General features: G+C 41.7%; 2 protein-coding genes across 8 annotated transcripts in view; one reads left to right on the top strand and one right to left on the bottom strand.

Moving 5' to 3' along the window:
- Positions 1 to 5738, top strand: part of GCNT2 (glucosaminyl (N-acetyl) transferase 2 (I blood group)) — a 123922-nt gene extending 118184 nt beyond the window's left edge. For 6 of the 7 annotated variants that reach the window (XM_032648058.1, XM_032648053.1, XM_032648056.1 and 3 more), the window contains one exon: positions 3421 to 5738. In XM_032648058.1, the coding sequence (XP_032503949.1) occupies positions 3421 to 3611 (191 nt within the window). In that variant the 3' untranslated portion in view covers positions 3612 to 5738. The remainder of the gene's footprint in view (positions 1 to 3420) is intronic. The other variant, XR_004352112.1, reaches the window with a different exon arrangement.
- Positions 5739 to 17261: 11523 nt separating this feature from the next.
- C11H6orf52 (chromosome 11 C6orf52 homolog) lies at positions 17262 to 21243 on the bottom strand. Its single transcript, XM_032649084.1, has 4 exons — positions 21173 to 21243; positions 20763 to 20943; positions 18042 to 18087; positions 17262 to 17419 (listed from the first exon to the last, which is right to left on the bottom strand). The coding sequence occupies exons 1-4, from the start codon at positions 21241 to 21243 to the stop codon at positions 17262 to 17264; spliced, it is 456 nt and encodes a 151-aa protein (XP_032504975.1).
- Between the last annotated feature and the right edge of the window lie 2152 nt (positions 21244 to 23395).

Raw genomic sequence — 23395 nt, 5'->3', positions numbered from 1 at the left:
TCCAGCCTGTGTACTGTGTCAGCTGTTGTGTACTGTTCTTGCTAACATTTTAGGTTCCCTTGCCGTTTGATCCTACAAGGCTGATTCCTGCACGTAATCATTACTGTCATCTACTTTTTGCCATTTGTGGTTCCTGAAGCAGGACATTGTTGAAGAATGTCACAGAACTGCCCTAAATTCACCCACTGTCTACCTTCAGCTAGACCCTCTGGCTGCCTACTTATTCTTTTATTTACGTCATTATTGTCCTGGTACCCTTCCCGGGGTACACCTTTTGAGCTTTTCTGCCCACCTTTAAGCTCCCAATCTTATGTTAAAACAGCCTTTCTGGGCTTCCCTGGTGGCGCAGTGGTTGAGAGTCTGCCTGCCGATGCAGGGGACACGGGTTCGTGCCCTGGTCCGGGAGGATCCCACATGCCGCGGAGTGGCTGTGCCCGTGAGCCATGGCCGCTGAGCCTGCGTGTCCAGAGACTGTGCTCTAAGATGGGAGAAGCCACAGCAGTGAGAGGCCCACATACCGCAAAAAAAAAAAACAACAACAAAAAAAAAAACAGCCTTTCTACTCTCAAAAGGTGATCAATTCAATTTTAGGGAGAACTTTGAAGATATTTGATTAAAATCTCCTTATCAATTCCTTTGTCATGTCATCCCTTTCCGCCATCTTAGAACATTTTGGACCCATTCTCTCGTTGTTGCTTCCTGTTTCAAAAGGAAAAGTTACCTATCCTCACAACCAAGGTCAGCATCTGGTCTCATTTGTGTGTGGATCCCCCTAAATTATCCCATTGCTCTCTTGCATTCTCAGTGTCTCCCTCTCTGCTGTTTCTTTTCCTAAGCAAAGGTGTACTTACTGCCTCTATCCTGAAGAGCAAGCTGTCTAGGCACCCTCTACTTGATCCAGCCTGGAATCTTCTCTCCTGTTCACTGCCATTTCTTAAGCGTGGGCGTGCTGCCCATGTACCGAGTTCTTCCCACCCACTACCCGGTTATTCTTTAACTTCCTTAAACTCCGGCTTTTTTCTCCAGTGATTTTCTCTGTCTACTGAACTTCCTTCCAGCCACATTGAGTTAATCACCAAGTCCTGTCAGTCCTTCTGTGCTCTGCCTCTAATAGCCTTCTTTTCCCACTCATGGCAACCATTAACTTTGAACAAATTTGCTCTCTGGTTTACACAATTACTGTAGTCTCTTGATTGGTTCCTAATGTACCCTGCAAAGCTCTGCAAAATTAATCGTGCTAAAATCTATTTCATCATTTGATTCTTCTATTCAAAAAAGTTCTTCAGGGACTTCCCTGGTGGCGCAGCGGTTAAGAATCCACCTGCCAGTGCAGGGGACACAGGTTCGAGCCCTGGTCCAGGAAGATCCCACATGCTGCGGAGCACCTAGGCCCGTGCACCGCAACTACTGAACCTGAACTCTAGAGCCCGCGAGCCACAACTACTGAAGCCCGCGTGCAACAACTCCTGAAGCCTGTGCTCCTAGAACCTGTGCTCCACAAGAGAAGCCACCGCAATGAGAAGCCCGCACACCACAACGAAGAGTAGCCCCTGCTCGCCACAACTAGAGAAAGCCGGTGTGCAGCAATGAAGGCCCAACGCAGCCAAAAATAAATTTAAAAAAAACACAACTTCTCCAGCCCTTTCATAAGAAAGGGATAAAAAGGCCCAACCCCTTTATGGGATAAAAGAGGCCCAACTTTCATCTATTTTAAGTCATTCAACCATAATAGTTCTACCATATGCAAAGAAATGCTGGAAAGAGTACCAACTTCCTTGTTTTTAACCTGTTCCCCAACAAACTATTCTAGCAGAAAATTCTCATCTCTACATTTTCCAGAGGCATTTTCCCACCTGATGCTTTCCCATCCATCCCCCTGATGCTTCCCAATTCTACCCACCTGTGAACTCTCCACTCATCCTTCTCTATCCTTTTATTCAACAACTATTCATTTAACACCTAATATTTACCAGGCACTGTTCCAGATGCTGGGGACACAGAAGTGAACCCAATGGTCTCAAATTCTAGCTCTTCAGGAGCTTATATTCTAGTCTGGGGAGAAGGACAATAAACAAACAAACACGTTTGGTAATAAGTGTCAAAAGGAAAATGAATCAGGGAAGGAGGTCAGAGACAGCCTCATATGAGAAGATGACCTTGACCTTGAAGCCGAGCCCTGGGTGGTGCCAGAGGGAGCCTTGAGGCTGTCTGGTAGAAGGACGTGGTACAGGGGAGAAAGCGCAAACACGGATGGATGCCTGGGGGTGCTTGGGACCAGCGAGGGGGCCAGTGTGGCTGATGTGAATGTGGAAGGGTTTTTGTTTTTTTTTTTTAAACATCTTTATTGGAGTATAATTGCTTTACAATGGTGTGTTAGTTTCTGCTGTATAACAAAGTGAATCAGTTATACATATACATATGTTCCCATATCTCTTCCCTCTTGCGTCTCCCTCCCTCCCACCCTCCCTATCCCACCCCTCTGGGTGGTCACAAAGCACCGAGCTGGGAAGGGTTATTAAAGGTTATAACTGAATGAGTAAGTGGTGGGAGGTGAGTCCAGGAGAGTCTGAGGAGTCTTGAATGCCATTGGTAGGAATTTGGCTTTTACTGCAAATGAGATGAAAAGCCATTAGAGGGTTTTGAGCAGCAGAGACATCTTCTGCTTACATTTAAAACAATCACTCTGGCTGCTGTGCTGGGAATGTACTAACAGGCAAAAATGGAGGCGCTGGAAACCAGTTATTGTAACAATTCAGACAGGAAGATGCAGGCGGCTTGGACTAGGGTGCAGGTAGTGGAGGTGGTGAAAAGTAGTCAAATTCTATTAGTATTTTGAAGGTTGAGCTGACAGGATTGCTTCCAGATTGGATGTGGGGTGTGAAAAAAAGGGGGAGAAGTGCCCAGGGCACTGAAGAATGGACTCGCTGTGGATTGTGATGGGGAAGACTTGGAGAGGATTAAGGACTTGAGACCTGACCTATGGGTGAGGTTTATTACTCACCTAAGAGGAGAGATAAAGTAGGCACTTGGCCAGACCAGGCTGGAGCTCAGAGAAGAGACCTGACCGATACAGCCCATCAGGACTTCTCCCATCTCTACACTTCTAGAACTTCTCATCCATGAAATCCAAAGTTCACGATACAGTCCATGAACGGCCATTTTGATGCCTGTTGTGTTACTTCTTTGTATTATTTAACTCTCATTTTCTTCAAATGCATGTTTGTACCTCTCTCTCCCCGTAGAAAGTTTAACTTCCTCGTGGGCTGGGCCAGCGCAACGCTGTTTCATCACAATCCTGTAGCCCTTGACACAGTGCTAGCCACGCAGCAGTTAGGCAGTAACCCGACCATTCTGCAAGCTCACTACCCCTGACTCAAAAACAAGCCTGTTTTCACTGTTTCTCGTTCTCTTCCTTTACAGGCCACTACGTCCATGGCATTTGTATCTATGGAAACGGAGACTTAAAGTGGTTGATTAATTCGTCAAGCCTCTTTGCTAACAAGTTTGAGCTCACTACATACCCCCTTACTGTGGAATGCCTAGAGCTGAGGCTTAGAGAAAGAACCCTCAATCAGAGTGAAATTGCAATACAGCCCAGCTGGTATTTTTGATCTACTGCCACTCACGACTGAAGGAAAATCACAGCTGGAAAGGAGAGCTTGTCTTTGTGAGAAAAACTTAGCCTGGGTTATATGAACAGTCTCAGGGCCAAGGTTATGGCTTCAGGACCCGACTACATGATCACATGTTAAAATGTTCTCTGGACACCGTGGAATATGCTGCCAGGGTGGTTGTACAGAGCGATGCCGGCGCTTCGGCCACTCTGCCAGTTTCTCGAGGCTCATCTCTGCGTCAGGCTAAATGTTCTCATCAGTGATAAACTGTCCTCAGATTTGCATCTGATCTTCATCGTATATAAATGTTCTAATGAAGAGGAGAATTGTGGATAATACTATTTAGGAGAAAAAGAACTGGGTTTCTTTGAAGAAGGAATCTTTTATAACAGATCTCTAGCCACACACACATTGATGGACATCCCCTGCTCTTTGCTTACCTGCACGTAGGCGTAGAAATCGCCTTTTGGGTAACTGACCGATCTCCTTTACAACTTGAGCTCCTAGAACTGAGAACTAGGTCTTGTTCCTGAGTTTCCACAGTAGCATTTTCAAGTTTCCTGTGTCTAAAGTTCTGTATAGAATTTAAAGCCATTCACAGGAGACAGAATTGGAGACAGCAGTCACTGCCTGCCTCTTCAGTAAAAGGCCCCCAGGGGAATCAGTTTCTTGAATATTTGTCAGAATGTGCTCTGATCCCTCTTTCTTGTTTTCCATCGAGAACATGGAAAAGTTCTTGAAGCATGAAGAATTTCTGGAAGAGAGGTGCTATTGCATGGGTTTAGCCTCAAGCCTTGAATATCTCAGAGTAAATCACTTTCCTTTATTGCCACTACTCTCCACCCCGACCAAAGTGATCTTATCTGCAAAGCGGAGACCAAATTCTGTCCCGTGAGCCTTTAAGGAGTCCATAGTGTGCTCTGGGTAGCTTTGCAATGCCTGGGGGTCATAGGAGTGCCTGGATTTTTAAAAGCTTTCAAATGTGTGTGAGCCTTTTGGTCACTTCGTCCCGTTCATGTATCCAATTCATTCATTCAGTATCTGGTCAATAAGTATTTCCTGAGTGTTGATTATACACCAGACACGTGCAGAGACGAGGAGGAGAAGTAAGTCAGAAGCTTTTTCACTCTAAAAGTCCTGGCAATAACGTCAACGTTGGAAAGGCTGCTCTAGAGAATCTCACAGGGTGGTTGTATTTTAACACCTTCATGTGCAGGGTTGTAGACTGTGATACCAGGCCCAGGATATCAGAAATTACAAAGTGAGGTCTAAATCAGAGATTATTCCCAAGAGAGAAGGGAAGGAGGAGACGGACGCCACAGCCGATTGTGTTCTGTAGGTGTTCTGCTTGCTCCTTTACTTTACGTCTCACGGCCTTCAAATCTCACAACGCTCTTGGGAAGCTCGCAAGATCTGTCTGAGAATCGGGATTCTCTTATTGGTCTCCTTTGTTCATTTCCTGAGGTGGAACATTTAGAGAAGGTGAAGTAAAGCCATACTTAGCATCCCAGAATGGTCTCAGTGTTAATATTGAGAAAACGTCCTGTCACGTCAGAAAAATGTGAAGTCTACTCTTATATTCCATCCAGTTCCTTGATATTTATTCTAATGAACAACAGTAACTACAATTAATGATACATTTAATCCACGCAACGTTATTTTTTTCTGTAATTGTGCCTGTTGAATGTTAATCACATTTAATGACTTTGAATTTAATGACTTCTAGTGACTTTGAAGTAAAGCCTTCTTTTTTCCTGCTACCGAAAAAAAAAAAGATGGAACTGTATTGGTTGATGAAGAGTCCAGCGGTAGGGAACACACCCAGAGCTAAAGGCAGAATCTGAAGATACCTTTTTTTTCCAACTAACTTACATGACACCACTTGAGAAGAAGGGTTGCTTTACACTGGATCTTTCTCTTGTAGAACAAGAAATCTTTTGGAATAGAAGATGTTTACATGTCCATTGTTGGTCATTTCTTCTATGTCTTAAGTACTTTAATATTGGAAGAGTGTAGTGTTTGGACTAGTGGATTTCTGCTAGCCCTTGGAGGTGCCCTGAAAACTTTGTTTTCGATGATGTTCCATGTTGTTTTCTTGGAAATAAATTAATATATTGTTTTCCACCTCTGGGGCCATTGTGCATTTTTATTTGATTGGCATTTGAAGATAATTCTCCTAACATTTTCTAAAAAGTACAAATAAATACATTCATACATACGCACGTACTTGTCTAAAAATGCCCGTCCACTGAAAAATAATTAAGCTTTTCCTCTGTGGAGTGTTGGGGAGAATAATTGGGAATGATAGAGAAGAGAATATAATGGAAGATCAGTTTCATTTAAATTGGGTACAACCATTTTAAAATCTGAGGAAGGAAGAAGTTAGCCTTCTACTCTTGCCTCCTTTATTTATTTTTTAAAAATCAAGGTACAATTTAGGAAAAAGACGTGAATATTATCATAATTATTCAATTGTCAAATGCCAACGTTTTTGAGCAGCCTTTCAGTGCTAAATTTGGCTAAACAAATTTTGCCTCCAACAGACACATGGAAAATGACAGAAATACTGAGGAAACTAACTCATTTAAACAACATCTGATGCACCATTTTTTTTAATGCAAAATGTTTAAAAACTAAAGTGAAAAGCATTTCAAACTACAAAAACAATAAAAATATATGTTCATAAGATTAGAAAGAATACATAAATCAACTGTACTTCAGTAAAAGAATTTTAAATATGATAAAATCAAGTTCATAGGTTAAAAAAATAGAAAGAATACAGAAGAATATAGAATAAAAAGTGAATTCCTTTTTCCAGGAGTAATCACTTGATTGGTGTATATTCTTAAGTGTCTTTTCAGTGCGGTGATATCCTGTGGCAGTGCTGTCCAAAAGAATTTCTGCAATGATGAAAATGTTCTGTATCTACACTGTCCAAGATAGTAACCACTCAGTTTAGCCACTGGGCACTTGAAATGTGGCCAGTGTGACTGAGGAAATGTTACTTATTTTTAGCCACATGTGACTAGTGGTTATTGGACTACCCAGTTCTATAGTTCTACATCAGTTATATACACGTGCTTGTGTATACGATGGAAATATACACAAAGACACATGTACTGGCTTTTTTTTAATGAGTTGATTATAGAGATGTATAATAGAAATTATATCTTTTTGCAACTTGCTTTTGTGGGCCCTTCAAAAATAAACTTTTACTTTTAGAATAGTCTTAATTTTACAGAAAAATTACAGATAATACCGAGTTCCCATATAACATAATCAATATATAACATTAGTATAATACATTTGTCACAATTAACGAGCCAATATTGATACATTATCACTGTTACCTAATATTCATACTTTATGTAGATTTCCTTAATTTTTACCTAATATCCTTTTATTGTTCCAGGATCTTATCCAAGTGCCACATTGGGTTTAGGTATGTTTCTACAGTCTCCTCTGGCCTTGACTGTTTCTCAGGCTTTTCTCATTTTGATGACCTTGACAATCTTGAAGGGTGCTGGTTGGAGGTTTTGCAAAATGCCCCCCACCCATTGGTTTTGGCTGGTGTTTTTCTCATGGTTAGATTGAATTTGGGGGTTTGGAGGAGGAAGACCACAGAGGTAAAGTACCACTTTCATCACATGATATGAAGGGTACACACTATCGACTTAGCTTATCACAGCTGATGCTGGCCTCGGTCACCCGGCTTAAGTAGTGTTTGTCAGGATTCTCCACCGTAAAGTGAGGTTTTTCCCTTTTTCCATACAACACTCTTTGGGAGGAAGTCGTTCTTCCGAGCCCATACATAAAGAATGGGGAGTTGGGCTTCCCTGGTGGCGCAGTGGTTGAGAGTCCTCCTGCCGATGCAGGGGACACAGGTTCGTGCCCCGGTCCGGGAGGATCCCACGTGCCGCGGAGCGGCTGGGCCCGTGAGCCATGGCCTCTGAGCCTGCGCGTCCGGAGCCTGTGCTCCACAACGGGAGAGGCCACAACAGTGAGAGGCCCGCGACTGCAAAAAAAAAAAAAAAAAAAAATCTAAAAATAGGGACTTCCCTGGTGGCACAGTGGTTAAGAATCCTCCTGCCAATGCAGGGGACACGGGTTTGGCCCTGGTCTGGGAAGATCCCACGTGCCGTGGAGCAATGAAGCCCGTACATCACAGCTACTGAGCCTGTGCTCTACAGCCTGTGAGCCACAGCTACTGAAGCCTGTGAGCCACAACTACTGAGCCCGCGTGCCACAACTACTGAAGCCTCTGCGCCTAGAGCCTGTGCTCTGCAACAAGAGAAGCCACTGCAATGAGAAGCCCGCGCACCGCAACGAAGAGCAGCTCCCACTCGCTGCAACTAGAGAAAGCCTGCACACAGCAACGAAGACCCAACGCAGCCAATAAATAAATAAAATTTTAAAATAAATAAATAAAATAAAAATAGAATTACCATATGATCCAGCAACCCCACTCCTGGGCATATATCCAGAAAAGATGAAAACTCTAATTTGAAGAGATACATGCACCCCAATGTTCATAGTAGCACTATTTACAATAACCAAGACATGGAAGCAACCTAAATGCCCATCAACAGATGAAAGAATAAAAAAGATGTGGTATATGTATACGATGGAATATTACTCAACAATTAAAAAGAACAAAATAATCCCATTTGCAGCAACATGAATGAATCTTGAGATTATCATACTAAGTCCAACAGAGAAAGACAAATATGATATCACTTATCTGTGGAATCTAAAAATTACTACAACTGAGTTTATTTACAAAACAGAAACAGACTCACAGACATAGAAAACAAATTTATGGTTACCAGAGGGGAAAGAGGGGGAGAGGGGTAAATTAGGAGGGATTAACAAATACATGACAATATATATAAAATAGATAAACAACGAGATTTTCTGTATAGCACAGGGAACTGTATCCAATACCTTGTAATAAACAATAAAGGAAAAGAATCTGAAAAAATAAAAAATTCCTTAAAATAAATAACAGTTTTACCTTTTCCTTCTTTTTCTTGTCTTCTGACACGCAGAAATTTGCAATACAATTTTAAATGGTAGCAGTGATAGCTGTCCTTGAGTTGTTCCCAACATTAAAGGGCATGTTTAACTTTGGTACATGATGTTGGAGGTTTGAAGTAGATTTCTGGTAGATATCCTTTATTGAGTTAAGAATCAGAATACCAGAAAATAAGTATAAATAAAAATATATTGTGATTCTAATGTTTTTTAAAACTCCAGTTGCTATCTCTTTTTTGTTGCTTAATGGAATTATGAGTGACTTTGGTTTAAAATTTTGTTTTCTTTGCACATATTACTTCAAAAGGTAAGAGGGAAAGGTCACCACTGTTAATCTTTTTACACAGTAAGAATTTAGGATAGCAGGAACTTCCCTGGTGGCCCAGTGGTTAAAACGCCGTGCTCTCAATGCAGGGGGCCTGGGTTTGATCCCTGGTCAGGGAACTAGATCCCACATGCTGCAACTAAATATCCCACATGCAGTAGTTGTGCCACAACTAAGACCCGGCGCAGCCAAATAAATAATAATTTAAAAAAAGAATTTAGGATAGCAGTCTATGCATAGCAGTCCATGCCAAGTGGGAAACGGGAGCAGAGATTCACTTGAACAGACTAAGCAAATAACTGGAGTTTGGGAAGACTAATGCCAGAACTAGAAGTTTCCTGTTGTGCCTACTCCCTCTTCTGGTCGGGATGGCTAAGGGCTTAAGAGGTCAAGCCAATGGAAAGACACTGGAGGTCAGCCTCCCAGGGCCAAGTTCTGACCTTGGAAGGAAGACTAACAGTGATATCTCTGAAAGGAGGTGGGTAAGAGGTGACTCTGACCATGCTCACTTTTCCACGAGGAACGCCTACAAGCTTTGAAAGTGGTGAGCTTCCGTGGTGGCTGTCGGGAAGATTAATTTTGGTGAGTCCTTGGGAGCCAGCCCAGGAAGCCTGACCTCCCTCTTGGGAAGGATACTGGGGGCTGAATGGTCCCAAACAATAGGGTTCTTATGAAAAGAAGGCAAAATTCAGAAACCATTGGCCAGCATCGTGTGTCAAACTGTAAAAGTGAATCTCAGGTGTGTGATCAAGAGCTGAGGCTGTTAGGAGAAATGGCTGAAAACGTTAGTGCAAGGTGAAAGTGAATTATTTATGAACTTCAAGCCGTTTATTTCTATTAAAGTGAATTAATTATTAGTGAACTTCAGGGCATCAGCTGTACACAAGGCAACAATGGAAGGTTTTCGATGGCTTTCTAAAAGGTTTTATTTAAAAATAACTTTAGACTGCAGAGAAAAGTTACAAAAATGGTACAGAGAATTCTTGTAGACCTTTCACCCAACTTCTAATGTTAACATCTTACAAAACCAAAGTTCAATGATCAAAACCAGTTTTGTCTGGTTTTTAATTCTATGCTGGCTGTGTGTTGAGAGTCAGAGCCAGGTGACTTTGACCTTTGCACAGGACAGACCAGATGGGTAAGGTGAGTCCCAGTAACGTGTAGTGCCATCACATTAAACCAAATGACAGCAAGGGACTGGTCTCAAATGATATTTACAGATGAAAATTGCACTATGAAAAGGAAAATTCTGTACATTCTCTATTCTAGACTATGAAAATGAGATAAAAGAAAAGGATGGGGGAGGAGAGAAAATCCATAGTCACATCACTAAGAAAATGGTGGGGAAGGAAGCAGGGGTAGGGCAGTTAAAATGTGTCCTGCGTCTTACAGATCACTGGTTGGGAAACTCTAGATTCATTTTCTTAGGATTTTACTAAATAGGTGTAATGGGTCGTGAAGAGCAAGGAGGAAAGGCACTGATTATGCCAGGTCCGCACATTGAAACTCTGGTGCTTAACACCTTTTGTGATCCCCTGCCACATACCTCTGAGCAGGTGAGGCATGATAACTTCGTGATTAGCATTCCGTGGTGGCTTTCACAGGGGACTCAGCAGGAAGTACCTGAATTAGACTTTCCAATTGCATGGCTGTGTATCAGAGATGCCCCAGTGGAAGAATGATGGTTTAAAAAATAACCACAGTAATAACATGAGATTCTTTGGGGATAACAACTACAAAAAACAACAGAGTGACTTAAATACATGACAGGCTGGTAGAGAAATGTTTGAAAATCTAGGAAGTTGTCTAAAACACTGATGTTGTAGTCATTACCATACATGGAAATTTTCCTACCTGGATATGTGATCAAGAAAGTTTTCTAAGGGATGGTGGGAATCTGGGCAAATGCCATCTGAAAAACTTCCACAGTATAAAATGGGGGTAAAGAAATATTGTTGTGTTTTCATAGGATTTTTTTGAGCAGAAAGCTTCCACTCATTCCTCTCTATATTTAACAAATGCAGTGTGCCAGTTTCAGGTTCTGGGTATACGGCCGTGTATTAAGACTGGCAGATCCTTTATATCGTAGTTGAAGGGATAGAAAAATCACAAAAATATATCAACAAACAAGATAATTTTAGAGAGTGATTAAGTGTCACTGTGAAGAAAATAAAACAGGGTGAAGTGACAGAGGTCAACAGATGTGGGGAGAGTGGGTTTCTCCTAGATTAGGCTGTTAGGCAAGACCTCGCCATAGAAGGAAGATTTTTGAGACTACAGTTTTGCTCTCTGCAATTGATCACAAAGACTGTAGTTGGACGTTGAGACTTGCCTTTACCAATGTATTTCTTGGCTTTGTTGAAAATCCAGCGAGTCAAGAGATCCTTGAAGAAAAAGTTGGTTCCCGTGCTTGGGCAGGGAAAGTATAAGTCTGCAACATAGTGTAGCACCAGAAATTAGGGTAGTACTCAGAGAATAATGAGAACATATCAAAAGGCACAGAAGTCACCTTGAAGAGGCTCCTGCTGGCTAATCTGGGACACTTTGAGCATCCAAATAAATATGATAGTAATAGGTTGTAATTCAATAACTGAGTCCATAAATCCATACATGCATATATACATACATATGTACACACCTAAATGGAGGAGAAGGAAGAGCTCTTACAGTAAAAGACCAACTAATAAATACAGAAGGAATAATGGAGTTAGGAAATCATGAATGGTTGCTGTAACTAATGGGTGAAAGTTTGACAAGGAACAGAATACTTACATAGTTGCAAAATATCTCACCATAGATTACTTATTAATTTTAAGCATTCAATTGTAACTTTACAGTGAAAAAAAAGCCTAAACACATCATCTAATCAAGTGATCAAAGTTATATCACTGAGAATTCCCTGGTGGTCCAGTGGTTAGGACTCTGCCCTTCCATTGCAGGGGACACGGGTTTGATCCCTGGTCAGGGAACTAAGATCCCGCAAGTGGTGCTGCACAGCCGGGGTGAGGGGGGGAAGTTACATTGGGATATAAGTTACATAAAAAGTTACATAACACTGGGACAGATTGACTCACAGTCAATCCGATAGAAAGCGCTGAGGACATAACATCACTTTAGCGGTGTCCCTAAACTGAATAAACTGAATTTATAGTCATGAGAAAACATCAAACAAACCCAAATTGATCAACATTTTAGAAAATAACTAGCGTGGTCCTAGATTAAAGGAGATTAATGAGAAATGAAAATCAATGCAACACATGATCCTGGATTAGATCCTACACTGGAGGTATAAAGGAAAACTATAAAGGACCTTACTGGGAAAATAGATTAAAAAATAGTATACAGATTATGGATTAGATAATACGATTGTGTCAATTTAAAATTTCCTGATTATATAAAAAATTCTTTTTACTGAGGAAGTACAAGGTGTTTAGAGTGTGAGGTAGCACGATGTCTCCAACATACTCTCAAATGGTTCAAAATATGTACACGACACATACACACAGAATAGTAAAGTAAAGGGAACTCATACAAACAATTGGTGGATCTTGTGCTATTACTTCAGCTTTTCTGTAAGTATGAAAATATATTAACACAAAGAGTTACCAAAAAGCCAACCAACTAGCAAAACAAAAACACTCAAAACCTCACCTGCTAAAGCTTCATCTTGGTGATATGACTGAAGTCATCATTTCTGAAGGAACTCTGACCTTCATGGCACAGCTGTGTATAAGGTGGAACTGAGCTCCTATTAACTTGGTGGTACCACAAGCCAAGTTCTAAGCATAATCCTCTCTGCCCTTTGAGTACAGCAGAAACCTTATTTATCCTTCATAATCAACACTTATCAATCTAGTCAAAACCATGATCTTTCTAGGATCAGCTTGTAAATTTCTTTTTTTTAATGTATTCCTCTTTTTTTTTAATAAAGTCTTAATCATTGGTAACTTTATTTTTAATTAATTAATTGTTTTTGGCCACATTGGGTCTTCATTGCTGTGCGCGGACTTTCTCTAGTTACAGTGAGCGGGGGCTACTCTTCGTTGCGGTGCGTGGGCTTCTCATTGCAATGGCTTCTCTTGTTGTGGAGCATGGGCTCTAGGCGCATGGGCGTCAGTAGTTGTGGCACGCAGGCTCAGTAGTTGTGGCGCACGGGCTTAGTTGCTCCGTGACATGTGGGATCTTCCCAGACCAGGGCTCTAACTCATGTCCCCTGTATTGGCAGGCAGATTCTTAACCACTGAGCCACCAGGGAAGTTCCTCAGCTTGTAAATTTCTGATAAGAATCCGCTGTGATTCTTTGGAAGACATCAATAAAGTGCTCAGTAATCTCCTTTCATGGATGATATGCAAAAGCCACAGGAGAATGAGAACTAGAAACTCTAACTTGATGAAACTAGAAGAAATTGAAACTCTAAACCACAAAGTATGCAGAAGGGTTTCCAAAGCAGCAAAGATGGAATACTGTTGCATGTGAGAGGAAGCAGACAGGAGTTGTGTATTTCTACAAATCTCCAAAAAAGCCAGCAAAGAAGATTTCTCCAAGGTGAGGGGACATTCTCAGAGGTATAAACCCAAAAAGCCTTCTCTTTTTTACACTAATGAGTCCAAGGTGCCTAGACAGGCAATAAGAATGTCTATGAACCTGGTTTGGTTCCAAAGAGACAAAGGATATGAGGCTAAATGAAAAAACTCACAGATAAGCTGAATTTATAACTACCTACCAAAAAACCCACTGCAAACACATTATTCTTTTTTTTAATCTTTATTGGAGTATAATTGCTTTACGATGTTGTGTTAGTTTCTGCTGTACAACAAAGTGAATCAGCTATAAGTGTACATATATCCCCATATCCTCGCCCTCTTGAGCCTCCCTCCCACCCTCCCTATCCCACCCCTCTAGATTGTCACAAAGCAACAGCTGATCTCCCTGAGCTATGCGGCTGCTTCCCACTAGGCATCCATTTTACATTTGGTAGTGTATATATGTCAGTGCCACTCTCTCACTTCATCCCAGCTTCCCCTTCCCCCACTGAGTCCTCAAGTCTGTTTTCTATCTCTGCATCTTTATTCCTGCCCTGCCACTAGGTGCATCAGTACCGGTTTTTTTTAGATTCCATATGTGTGCATTAGCATATGGTATTTTTCTCTCTCTGACTTATTTCACTCGATATGACAAACTCCAGGTCCATCCACCTCATTACAAGTAACTCAGTTTCGTTCCTTTTTATGGCTGAGTAATATTCCATTGTATATATGTGCCACATCTTCTTCATCCATTCATCTGTCAATGGACATTTAGGTTCCATGTCCTGGCTATTGTAAATAGTGCTGCAGTGAACATTGTGGTACATGTACCTTTGTGAATTATGGTTTTCTCAGGGTATATGCCCAGTAGTGGGATTGCTGGGTCATGTGGTAGTTCCATATTTAGTCACATTATTCTTTTTATTTAATTTAATAAATAAATTTATTTATTTATTTATTTAATTTAATATTTTTTTCAAACACGTTATTCTTAATGGTGGAATCTCAGAAGATTTTCCTTTAAAGTCTGTAATACGGATGTCCACTACCAATCCTACATTCAACATTTTCAGTGAAATTGTAGTCACCTGAATAAGGTAAGAAAACGAAAAAACTTGTGTAAGAATTGGAAAAGAAATTAATTTGCCATTATTTTTAGACAGTGTGATTGTCTAGAAGGTAAATAAGCTAAGAGCCTATAGGAAAGCTACTAGAATTAGTAAATAAAATCAGCTGGTTGCTGAATATAAGATCATTATATGTAAGTGAACGGTGTTTATATATACCAGCAAAGAATATTTCAAGCAATAATAAAAACCCATAAAGTACTAAGGGTAAATCTAACAAAAGATGTACAGACTTTAACATATAAATTTATAAATTTTATAAAAGACTTAAAAATGCACTGCTATAACAACTACTGGGCCTGCGTGCCACAACTACTGAAGCCTGCGCGCCTAGAGCCCATGCTCTAAAACAAGAGAAGCCACCACAATGAGAAGCCTGTGCACTGCAATGAAGAGTAGCCCCCACTTGCTGCAACTAAGAAAGCCCGCATGCAGCAACGAAGACCTAATGCAGCCAAAAATAAATAAATACATTTATTTTTAAAAAGAAATAATTATTTTTAAAAATGGAGTGCTATACTATTTTCATGGATTGAAAGATTCAATATTTTAATTGAATTAAATAATTATCTCCCAATTAATTTATAAATTTCATGCAGTTCCAATAAAAATCTCTGCAGAATTCTTTTTTTTTTGAAATTTCCACATTCATTTTATAATCTATATTTAGTCTTTCAAGTTAGAATGTCCAAAGGTTACATAATAAGAGAAGAAGTTAATATAATTGTATCATTCAAGAAATAAATTTGAAGTAGCCATCTACTACAGAGACCATCTCAGAAACTTACATACACACAATGTACCTCGCACTGACAGGTTTACTGTAGTGGCCTTGTTGCTAAACTATGGGTACACATTTGTTAAGGACAAAAAATTTTTAGAGGTGAATAATAGCAAATAGTGATATGGTCATAAACAACTTCAGACAAACTATAGAGGTTTTCACTGCAGAATTCTTAACAGAATTTTACAAGCTGATCCTAGTACTAATTTGCAAGTTTAAGGACCCAAAACTGCATGTCTCTATAGTTTTACTTCCGTTTTCTTTCGTTTATTAACTGTTTTCTTAGGTGGTGGTGCTTCTCTTTATTGAATTGGGGGGTTCTCTTTCATGTTTCAGTTTTCTTCGATTGTTTTTGATATTTATTGGTGTGTCCCAGCCACTTACACCAAGAACCAGCAACCGTTTTCTATGAAAGGCCTGAAAATAAATATTTTAGGCTTTGCCGGCCACATACGGACTCTGCCATATATTCTTTGTTTTTGTGGGGGTTTTTTGTTTTTGTTTTTAACGCTTTAAATGTAGAAATGTAAAACCCATAGTCAGCTTGCAGGAAATCCAAAGTAGGTCACAGGTTAATTGGCTACCCTTGCTCTGAGTCTACACTCCTTCCTGTTGCTTCATGAAAGTGGAGGACGAGACATAGGACTGACTTATCAGATTTCTCATGATTCAGTTTTCCAACCACTGTCCAAGGTTGGTCCACGGAGAATGCCACTGTGTGACAAAGTCTCACTGGTGCTTGGCAAAATGAGAAGAAAGGAAGAGCAAGTTTTTCATAAAGCTTGATTTCTAAAATTTAAAGAACCGGTCTTTCTTTTGTTTTTTGTTTGTTTTTTTTTTTGCGGTACGCGGGCCTCTCACTGCCGTGGCCTCTCCCGTTGCGGAGCACAGGCTCCGGACGCGCAGGCTCAGCGGCCATGGCTCACGGGCCCAGCCACTACGTGGCATGTGGGATCTTCCCGGACCGGGGCACGAACCCGTGTCCCCTGCATCGGCAGGCGGACTCTCAACCACTGCGCCACCAGGGAAACCAAGAACCATATTTTATAAGAGACACAGTCAACATATGCATTGAAGTTTCAGAACTGGCGTTTATGGGAGTCCAATTCCTCTATCTTACAAGGCTGATCATCTGTTTTGATCAAGCACACTTTTTCCATGCTGAGGATTCAGCTGTGACAAGTGAGTTTCCACTGACTTCTGCTGTCTAGTTCTCTCATAAGAGAGCCTGAGGGTCAGGAAAAGGAAATCAAACATCTAGTTCTAATCTACATTTTTCTATACTAGATGCAGGCGAGAAACCTTGTATTGTCTGTGAATAGAGGAAAGCAGCAAATTATATCAGAGTAGCTAATGCCACCATCAGTTCAGGTTAGGCCCATCTCGTATTAAACCTATTCTCTCTTTTTTAAATTGATTTACAATGTTGTGTTAGGAAACCTATTTGCAAATGTCTTAACAGCGCAGCCTGTTCTACCATGATAGTTCTGCGATCTCTTCTGGCACTGACATAATATAACACACTTGGGACCTCCCTGGCAGTCCAGTGGTTAAGACTCTGTGCTTCCAATGCAGGGGGCGTGGGTTCGATCCCTGTTTGGGGAACTAAGATCCCACATGCTTCGTGGCACAGCCAAAAAATGAAAAAACAAACAAACAGAACCATAATGTAACCACACTTCTGGAAATGAATGTGCTGGTAAATTTTATTTACATTATGTTCTCTCATCTCAATCACATCTAAGTCTTGGAAATCTGTATTTGCATACAGAATCCAATACATTCCTGGGAGAATTTTTTTTTTTTAACAAAAACAAAACAAGCTACAATCAATGTGATAGTTGGGTAGCTTAATGAACATCTTGCTTTTGGGGGGTCTCATCTGGGATTTCAGAGTGAACTGTATCCAGGGGCTGCCAGTGGCAATTCATGAGACAGTCATAGAGTTCTTCACTTTCCACCATAAATTCTTTGTTTAACTCCTCAATGTTCAAATGAAGATTTGGATCTGCAGAAGCCAAGAACACATATGAAAAAAAAAATACAGTTTTACAGGACACATAGTAGAAATGGCTTAAAATTAGAGCTTTTAAAAACACATTAGCAGGAAATATTGCAGACATTTAATGTTCAATTTTTTTAATTGTGTGTTTACTTTCAATAAGACCTAAAAATAGAAATTGAAGCTAAAAAAGTAGTGCTACCAGACTCAATGAGCGTCTAGATGGTGGAAAAGATGGAGAAAATGGATGGAATTGAGAGAGAACGCCCGTGGAGATGAACGGACAGGACTTGGAAATGCGTTAAACTTGGAGCAGAAGAGAAAGGAAGGGTCGAGGATGAGTCTTGAGTTTCTAGCATGAGGACTTGGGCAGATACAATGCCAAAGAGTGAACCAGAACTAAATCCCTACGACAGGGCTTTGAAAAATAATCATGCTGCTTTATCTGTTTAGTTAACAGATTGTTATAAGTGAATAAATTGTTTATAGCAATTAATTCAGAAACAGAGGGAGACCTACACTAGAATTCTCCAGTAGGATCTTTCAGTTTCTAGCCAGCTGAGTGAATGAGGAACCCGGAAAAGTGGTTAGTTTTGTTTTCAACGGGGCAACAGAAGTTTTCTGTTACCTTCTAGTGAATCTTCATCTTGGTTTTCAGCCAGAGCTGTGGTTTCCTACAACGAAAATCAGTATTTTAAGAAAAAACTAATTTTACTTAAAGGTTACTCACTCTCTTGGAAGAATTTAGCTCTCAAAAATAATATACACTAAACTCCCTTTTGATCAACTTTACTTTGAATTTTGATTAAAAGAACCTTTAAATGATATAAGTGCAATGGGTGAACCGCGTCCATAGAAGAAAGTCACAAAGGCGTAGCATCAGACAAAGGCGTCTGGCTTCTCTGAAGTTTTGGGGAACTAACTGACATCTTGGGGCCTGGGTGAGGAACCAGACAGCAGGGACCCTGGCATCAGACTCCACAGGTACTGTAATAGGTACCCAACTCTCCACCTGGAGCTCTGCCCTTCCTTCCAGGTGACAATCTGCAAAGTCTCCGTGAGCACATACCCCTCGTGGCCTTCTAATCACACCCCGCCCCCACCCCATGTCTCAGCTAAGGACCAGGACAGTAGATGATTAAGGAAATGCAGAGGCTACAGAAAAGCAAACCAATCAATTATCTTCTTACGTAAGGAAAGAAGTAAACTCCAGAAGCACTCCCCAAATAAATCTTGGTTAGTTACTCCAGACTCTGTGGGCTCTCCTGGGACAATGCAAGGTTTTACAACTCTCTGCAGGCACCGGCTGGGAACCTGCCTTTGTCAAGGACACACAGCTGATTCCAGGGTCCCTGCTGTCTAGTTCCTCGCCCAGGCCCCAGGAGGTCGGTTAGTTCCCTGAAAATTCAGAGAAGCCAGACGCCTTTGTCTGATGCTACTCCTTTGTGACTTTTCTTCTATGGACTCAGTTCACCCATTGCATAATTGGTTAATTTCTGAAGTTGATAATATACTCAAACCTATACCTCTCTATTTAAAGATACAAAGTTAACCACAGGAAGTCAGACCATCTCCCAAAAGAGCACAAAAAAAGAGAGATGTGAAAGAAGAAAAATACGATAAAACCTCAGGTGGGAGTTCCCTGGTGGTCTAGTGGCTAGGACTTGGCACCTTCACTGCCGAGGGCCTGGGTTCAATCCTTGGTCCGGGAACTAAGATCCCGCAAGCACTGAGGCACAGCCAGAAAACCCAAAAAACAAACAGGCTTGAAAACTTGGAAATGAAAGTCTGGGCAGAAAAATACCAAGCAAATGCACGTTTTAAAAACTGAAGGCTTAGGTGTTAAAGCCAAGGCTATCACACAAAGTATTACCGTGCACACAGATTGGGGAAAAAATTTGTAACACTTTGACTGCAAAGTGCTAATTTCCCTATTATGTAAATATCTCACGCAGTCAAGAAAAGGGGGGAACACAAGGAAAAAGGTAGACAAAGGACATCAATGAAGTCACAGAGCACAGATACCAATAAACACTTGAAAGTTATTTGCCTCCAATGAAAGACAAATGCCTTCCTCACCTGTCAGACTGGCTAATCACACACAGAACCTCATGGAGAAGCAAGTCATACCATCAATGGAAAGTGTAAGCTCAGGCAGGCTCTTTGGAGAGAAGCTTGCTGTTTAAGGTGTTAAATGTCATATCCTCTAATCGAGAACGTCCCCTTCTAGAATTTTTCCCTTAGCCAAAAAACACTCAAACTCTTGAAAAGAGGTAAAAGGAAGTTTGTTAAAGCACCGAAAACATTTAAAATGTCAGTCGATAAGGGATGAGCTAAAATCACAGCACATCCAAATGGGCAACTTTTTTTTTTTTTTTTAATTTTATTTTTGGCTGTGTTGGGTCTTTGCTGCTGCGCCCGGGCTTTCTCTAGTTGCGACGAGCAGAGGCTACTCTTTGTTGCAGTGTGCAGGCTTCTCATTGTGGTGGCTTCTCTTGTTGCGGAGCACAGGTTCTAATTGTGTGAGCTTCAGTAGTTGTGGCTCAAGGGTTCTAGAGCGCAGGCTTAGTAGTTGTGGCGCACGGGCTTAGTTGCTCCACAGCATGTGGGATCTTCCCGGACCAGGGCTCGAACCCATGTGCCCTGCATTGGCAAGTGGATTCTTAACCACTGCGCCACCAGGGAAGCCCCAAATGGGCAACTTTTAAAGAAAGCTCTCCTGGTGCAACATAACAGCAACAAGCAAGGAACAAACTAGTAAGACTATCCGACACTGTCCATGCTAGCCAAGGCGCCTCGAACTCCCCAAACAGAAATTAAGCCCATTCACAGTGATTTAGTGAGAGTAGAAGGGAAAATCTAGAGGCCGTACATCCACTTGAACAATGCTTTCTTCTAAGTGGGGACGGAACGGGGAAGAGAGTGGGGTGGTGGAGGCTTTCTCTTACTCTAATACCTCTTTTAAAGAAATATGTTACTTTAGTCATCAAAAAATACAATGTGTTAATGTTTGCTGCTACAGCAAAAAAAAAAAAAAAGTACCTCTTGTCCAATTTTAAGTGTTTAAGGGTAAAATCTATTGAGTGAGGCTAAGCTACAATTTAGTAGCAAGAATTCCCGCACAGACTTCACCAACCTATTATTTTTGGAAAACAGTGAGGACTGAAATTGTTTGCAAGACATCAAAATGTCTCAGGTCATCAGCTTTTACTCTCTGGTACTAAATTAGGGAGCAGAAGCCAGGGCTGTGGGAATTTGAATGAGAGGATCTGGAAGCATGAGGAAAGGAAAAAAGATGTTTCCATACGGGGCACCCAAACCACCCAGTATTAATGCCAGGGAGAGGTACCTTGGGTGTAAGCGAAGTTTCAACTGGGTATCTGGAGGTCTCACACACAGAATAAAGGTTGGGTCCATTTCCATCCGTTCCATAGCCACAGCTATAGCCAGAAGGAGGATAATAGCTGTGCTGTTGCTCGTACCAGTTGCCAAAGGGGTAACCCTGGCAGGAATGGAAGTCTGGCTTCACTCTAAGAGCAGAAGGGAAAGGACAGGAATGACATCACCAATCAAGGCAGAATCACTCAAAAACCCAGGACTCCCTCGTCTTTCCCAGACGTTACACGTAAGGATGATTTCCGCTTTCACTGTTTTAAGCACACCTATTTTCAGAGCAACAGTTTGTAAACTGGCAAATCGTATAAGAAACAGAACACTACCGGTCTTGCTTTTCGTTCAGAGTAGGAAAAATCAGCTCACCTTTGCCAGTACCAGTAATAATTATTTTGTTGCGCTACGCCGAAACCTGCAAAACTCTCTTGTTCAGCCATTTATCCAGACACTTGCTAAAACGATCGGAAATCCACACTTTTGACTCCTGCATTAACAATTCCAGCTCCTGGTCTAAACCCGCTCAGCCCCACAAATAACTCTTACAGCTGCCTCAGGGATAGGAATTACCTGCGGTGTCAATTTTGGCCAGGTACTTAATTCCTTGACTTTCGTGTGGGTTAAGGAGTGGGTGGGGTTGGGAAGGAGTATATTGGGGTCACCTGGGGGAACTCCTGCAAACTTCTGCGGGCTTTGAGCTGCCTGCCCGCTCCTGCAAGTGTCAGGCCCGGGAAAGCCAGACAGAAGGGGGAGGCTGGGGGAGGGGAGGGACCAGAGAGAGAGCGTGAGTTGGGCAACTGTGAAGCTCGCAGAAGTCTCCACCCTACCCCCTACAATAATATGTAAGGGAGTCACTTTTAATCACTAAAGCCTTAAGACAAAGACTACAATTTGATGCTTCCCTCCTCAGTTCCATTATCTGCAAAGAATACCTATCAGAACAAGCATCTAGTGGACTTTCTTTTTTTTTTTTGGCTGCGCCCTGCGGCATGTGGTATCTTAGTTCCTCCACCAGGAATTGAACCCATGCCCCCTGCACTGGAAGCATGGAGTCTTAACCGCTGGACCTCCAGGTAAGTCCCTGGACTTTTTTTTTTAAACAACCTCTGCAGGTTGTAATCTTTACCCCAACCAGCTGGTGGGAAGAAGCGGTATATATCACACATCACACACACACACACACACACACACACACACACACACCCCTACCTTAATGCAAGTGCAGGAAAAAATTTTAAAGAAATATTTCTGTGATTCTGTGTGTTTTGTTTTGTTTTTTTAAAGCATGACAAAGCAGTGCTTCCTAAACTTTAGTGCGGGTTCAAATTACCTGAGCATGTTTAAAATGTGGGTTCGGAGTCCATAGATTTGGAGTGGAGCCTCAGATTCTGCCCTTCCAGCCAGCTCGCAGGTACTTTAAGTAGCAAGGCTACACAAAATGTCAACATGTGAGAAGATAACTTTTGAGTCTAAACAAGGACACAGGGTCTGGCCATTTCCTTGTAGCTTGTTGATTCCACTATTCAAAGTCTTAATGTAGTCTATATTTATCTGTAATGTGAAAAATAACCATCATGTTGAATTCAAATCATTCAGTCATTCACCCGTCATTTACTGAGCTCCTCCTATATACAAGGTTGGTGTCTAGCATTAGTGATCCGGTGGAGCTTATACTCTAGTGAATTTCCCTGTGTTCAAGGGAGATGTTATTGATTAGCAGCTGTGCACACATCGCTAGGGGTCACCCAATATCTGGTTTCCTTTTCTTCCTTAATAATAGAACCCTGGTAGCACAGTGGTTAAGAACCCACCTGCCAGTGCAGGGGACATGAGTTCGAGCCCTGGTCCGGGAAGATCCCACATGCCATGGAGCAACTAAGGCCGTGCGCCACAACTACTGAGCCTGTGCTCTAGAGCCCTCGAGCCACAACTACTGAAGCCCACGTGCTGAGAGCCCATGCTCCGCAACAAGAGAAGCCACCGCAATGAGAAGCCCACGCACTGCAATGAAGAGTAGCCCCAAGCTCGCTGCAACTAGAGAAAGCCCATGCACAGCAACGAAGACCCAATGCGGCCAAAAATAAATTAATTAATTAAAAAAAAATTAACAGAACCCTGATTTTACTTGGAGGTAGCAACAGGCCTCATGTCCAGGTGGCCAAAGTCTGGCTAATAAAATGTAAATCGAACTATTACAAGGGGATTGAGGACAGCGTAGGCAGAGGGAGTTTGCTTAGCTGGAAGGAGGCCTTTCTGTCCTCCACCCTTCCCCCAGGCCTAGTGTTGAGATTACGGATGTGGTGGCTGAAGACAAAATAACTGCACCTCTCTTGGCCTATGAGGTGATACGAAGGAAGAAGTCACACAACCAAACACAGGATCTTTTTTTTTTTCAATTGGCTGCACGGCTTTCAGGATCTTAGTTCCTCAGCCTGGGATTGAAGCCGGGTGCTTGGCAGTGAAAGCACTGAGTCCTAACAGCTGGACCGCAGGGAATTCCCAAAACACAGGATCTTAAAGAGAGAACAGATCTGGGTCCCTGATGACTGGGGTCCCTGTACCAGCACTAGACCAACCTACCTCCATATGCCT

Source organism: Phocoena sinus, chromosome 11 (genome assembly GCF_008692025.1).
Source record: "Phocoena sinus isolate mPhoSin1 chromosome 11, mPhoSin1.pri, whole genome shotgun sequence".
In the NCBI taxonomy this organism is placed as follows: domain Eukaryota; kingdom Metazoa; phylum Chordata; class Mammalia; order Artiodactyla; family Phocoenidae; genus Phocoena; species Phocoena sinus.
This window is presented reverse-complemented; position numbering and strand designations above follow the sequence as displayed.

Bases quoted from the DNA above. Each gene is read 5' to 3' on its own strand.
- C11H6orf52 (XM_032649084.1), bottom strand. From the start codon at position 21,243: ATGGCTGAACAAGAGAGTTTTGCAGGTTTCGGCGTAGCGCAACAAAAT. The intron at 20,944-21,172 runs GTGAGCTGATTT...TTCTGCTCTTAG, and splicing joins TATTACTGGTACTGGCAAAG to AGTGAAGCCAGACTTCCATT. The intron at 17,420-18,041 runs GTAACAGAAAAC...TGGCTTCTGCAG, and splicing joins AGATGAAGATTCACTAGAAG to ATCCAAATCTTCATTTGAAC.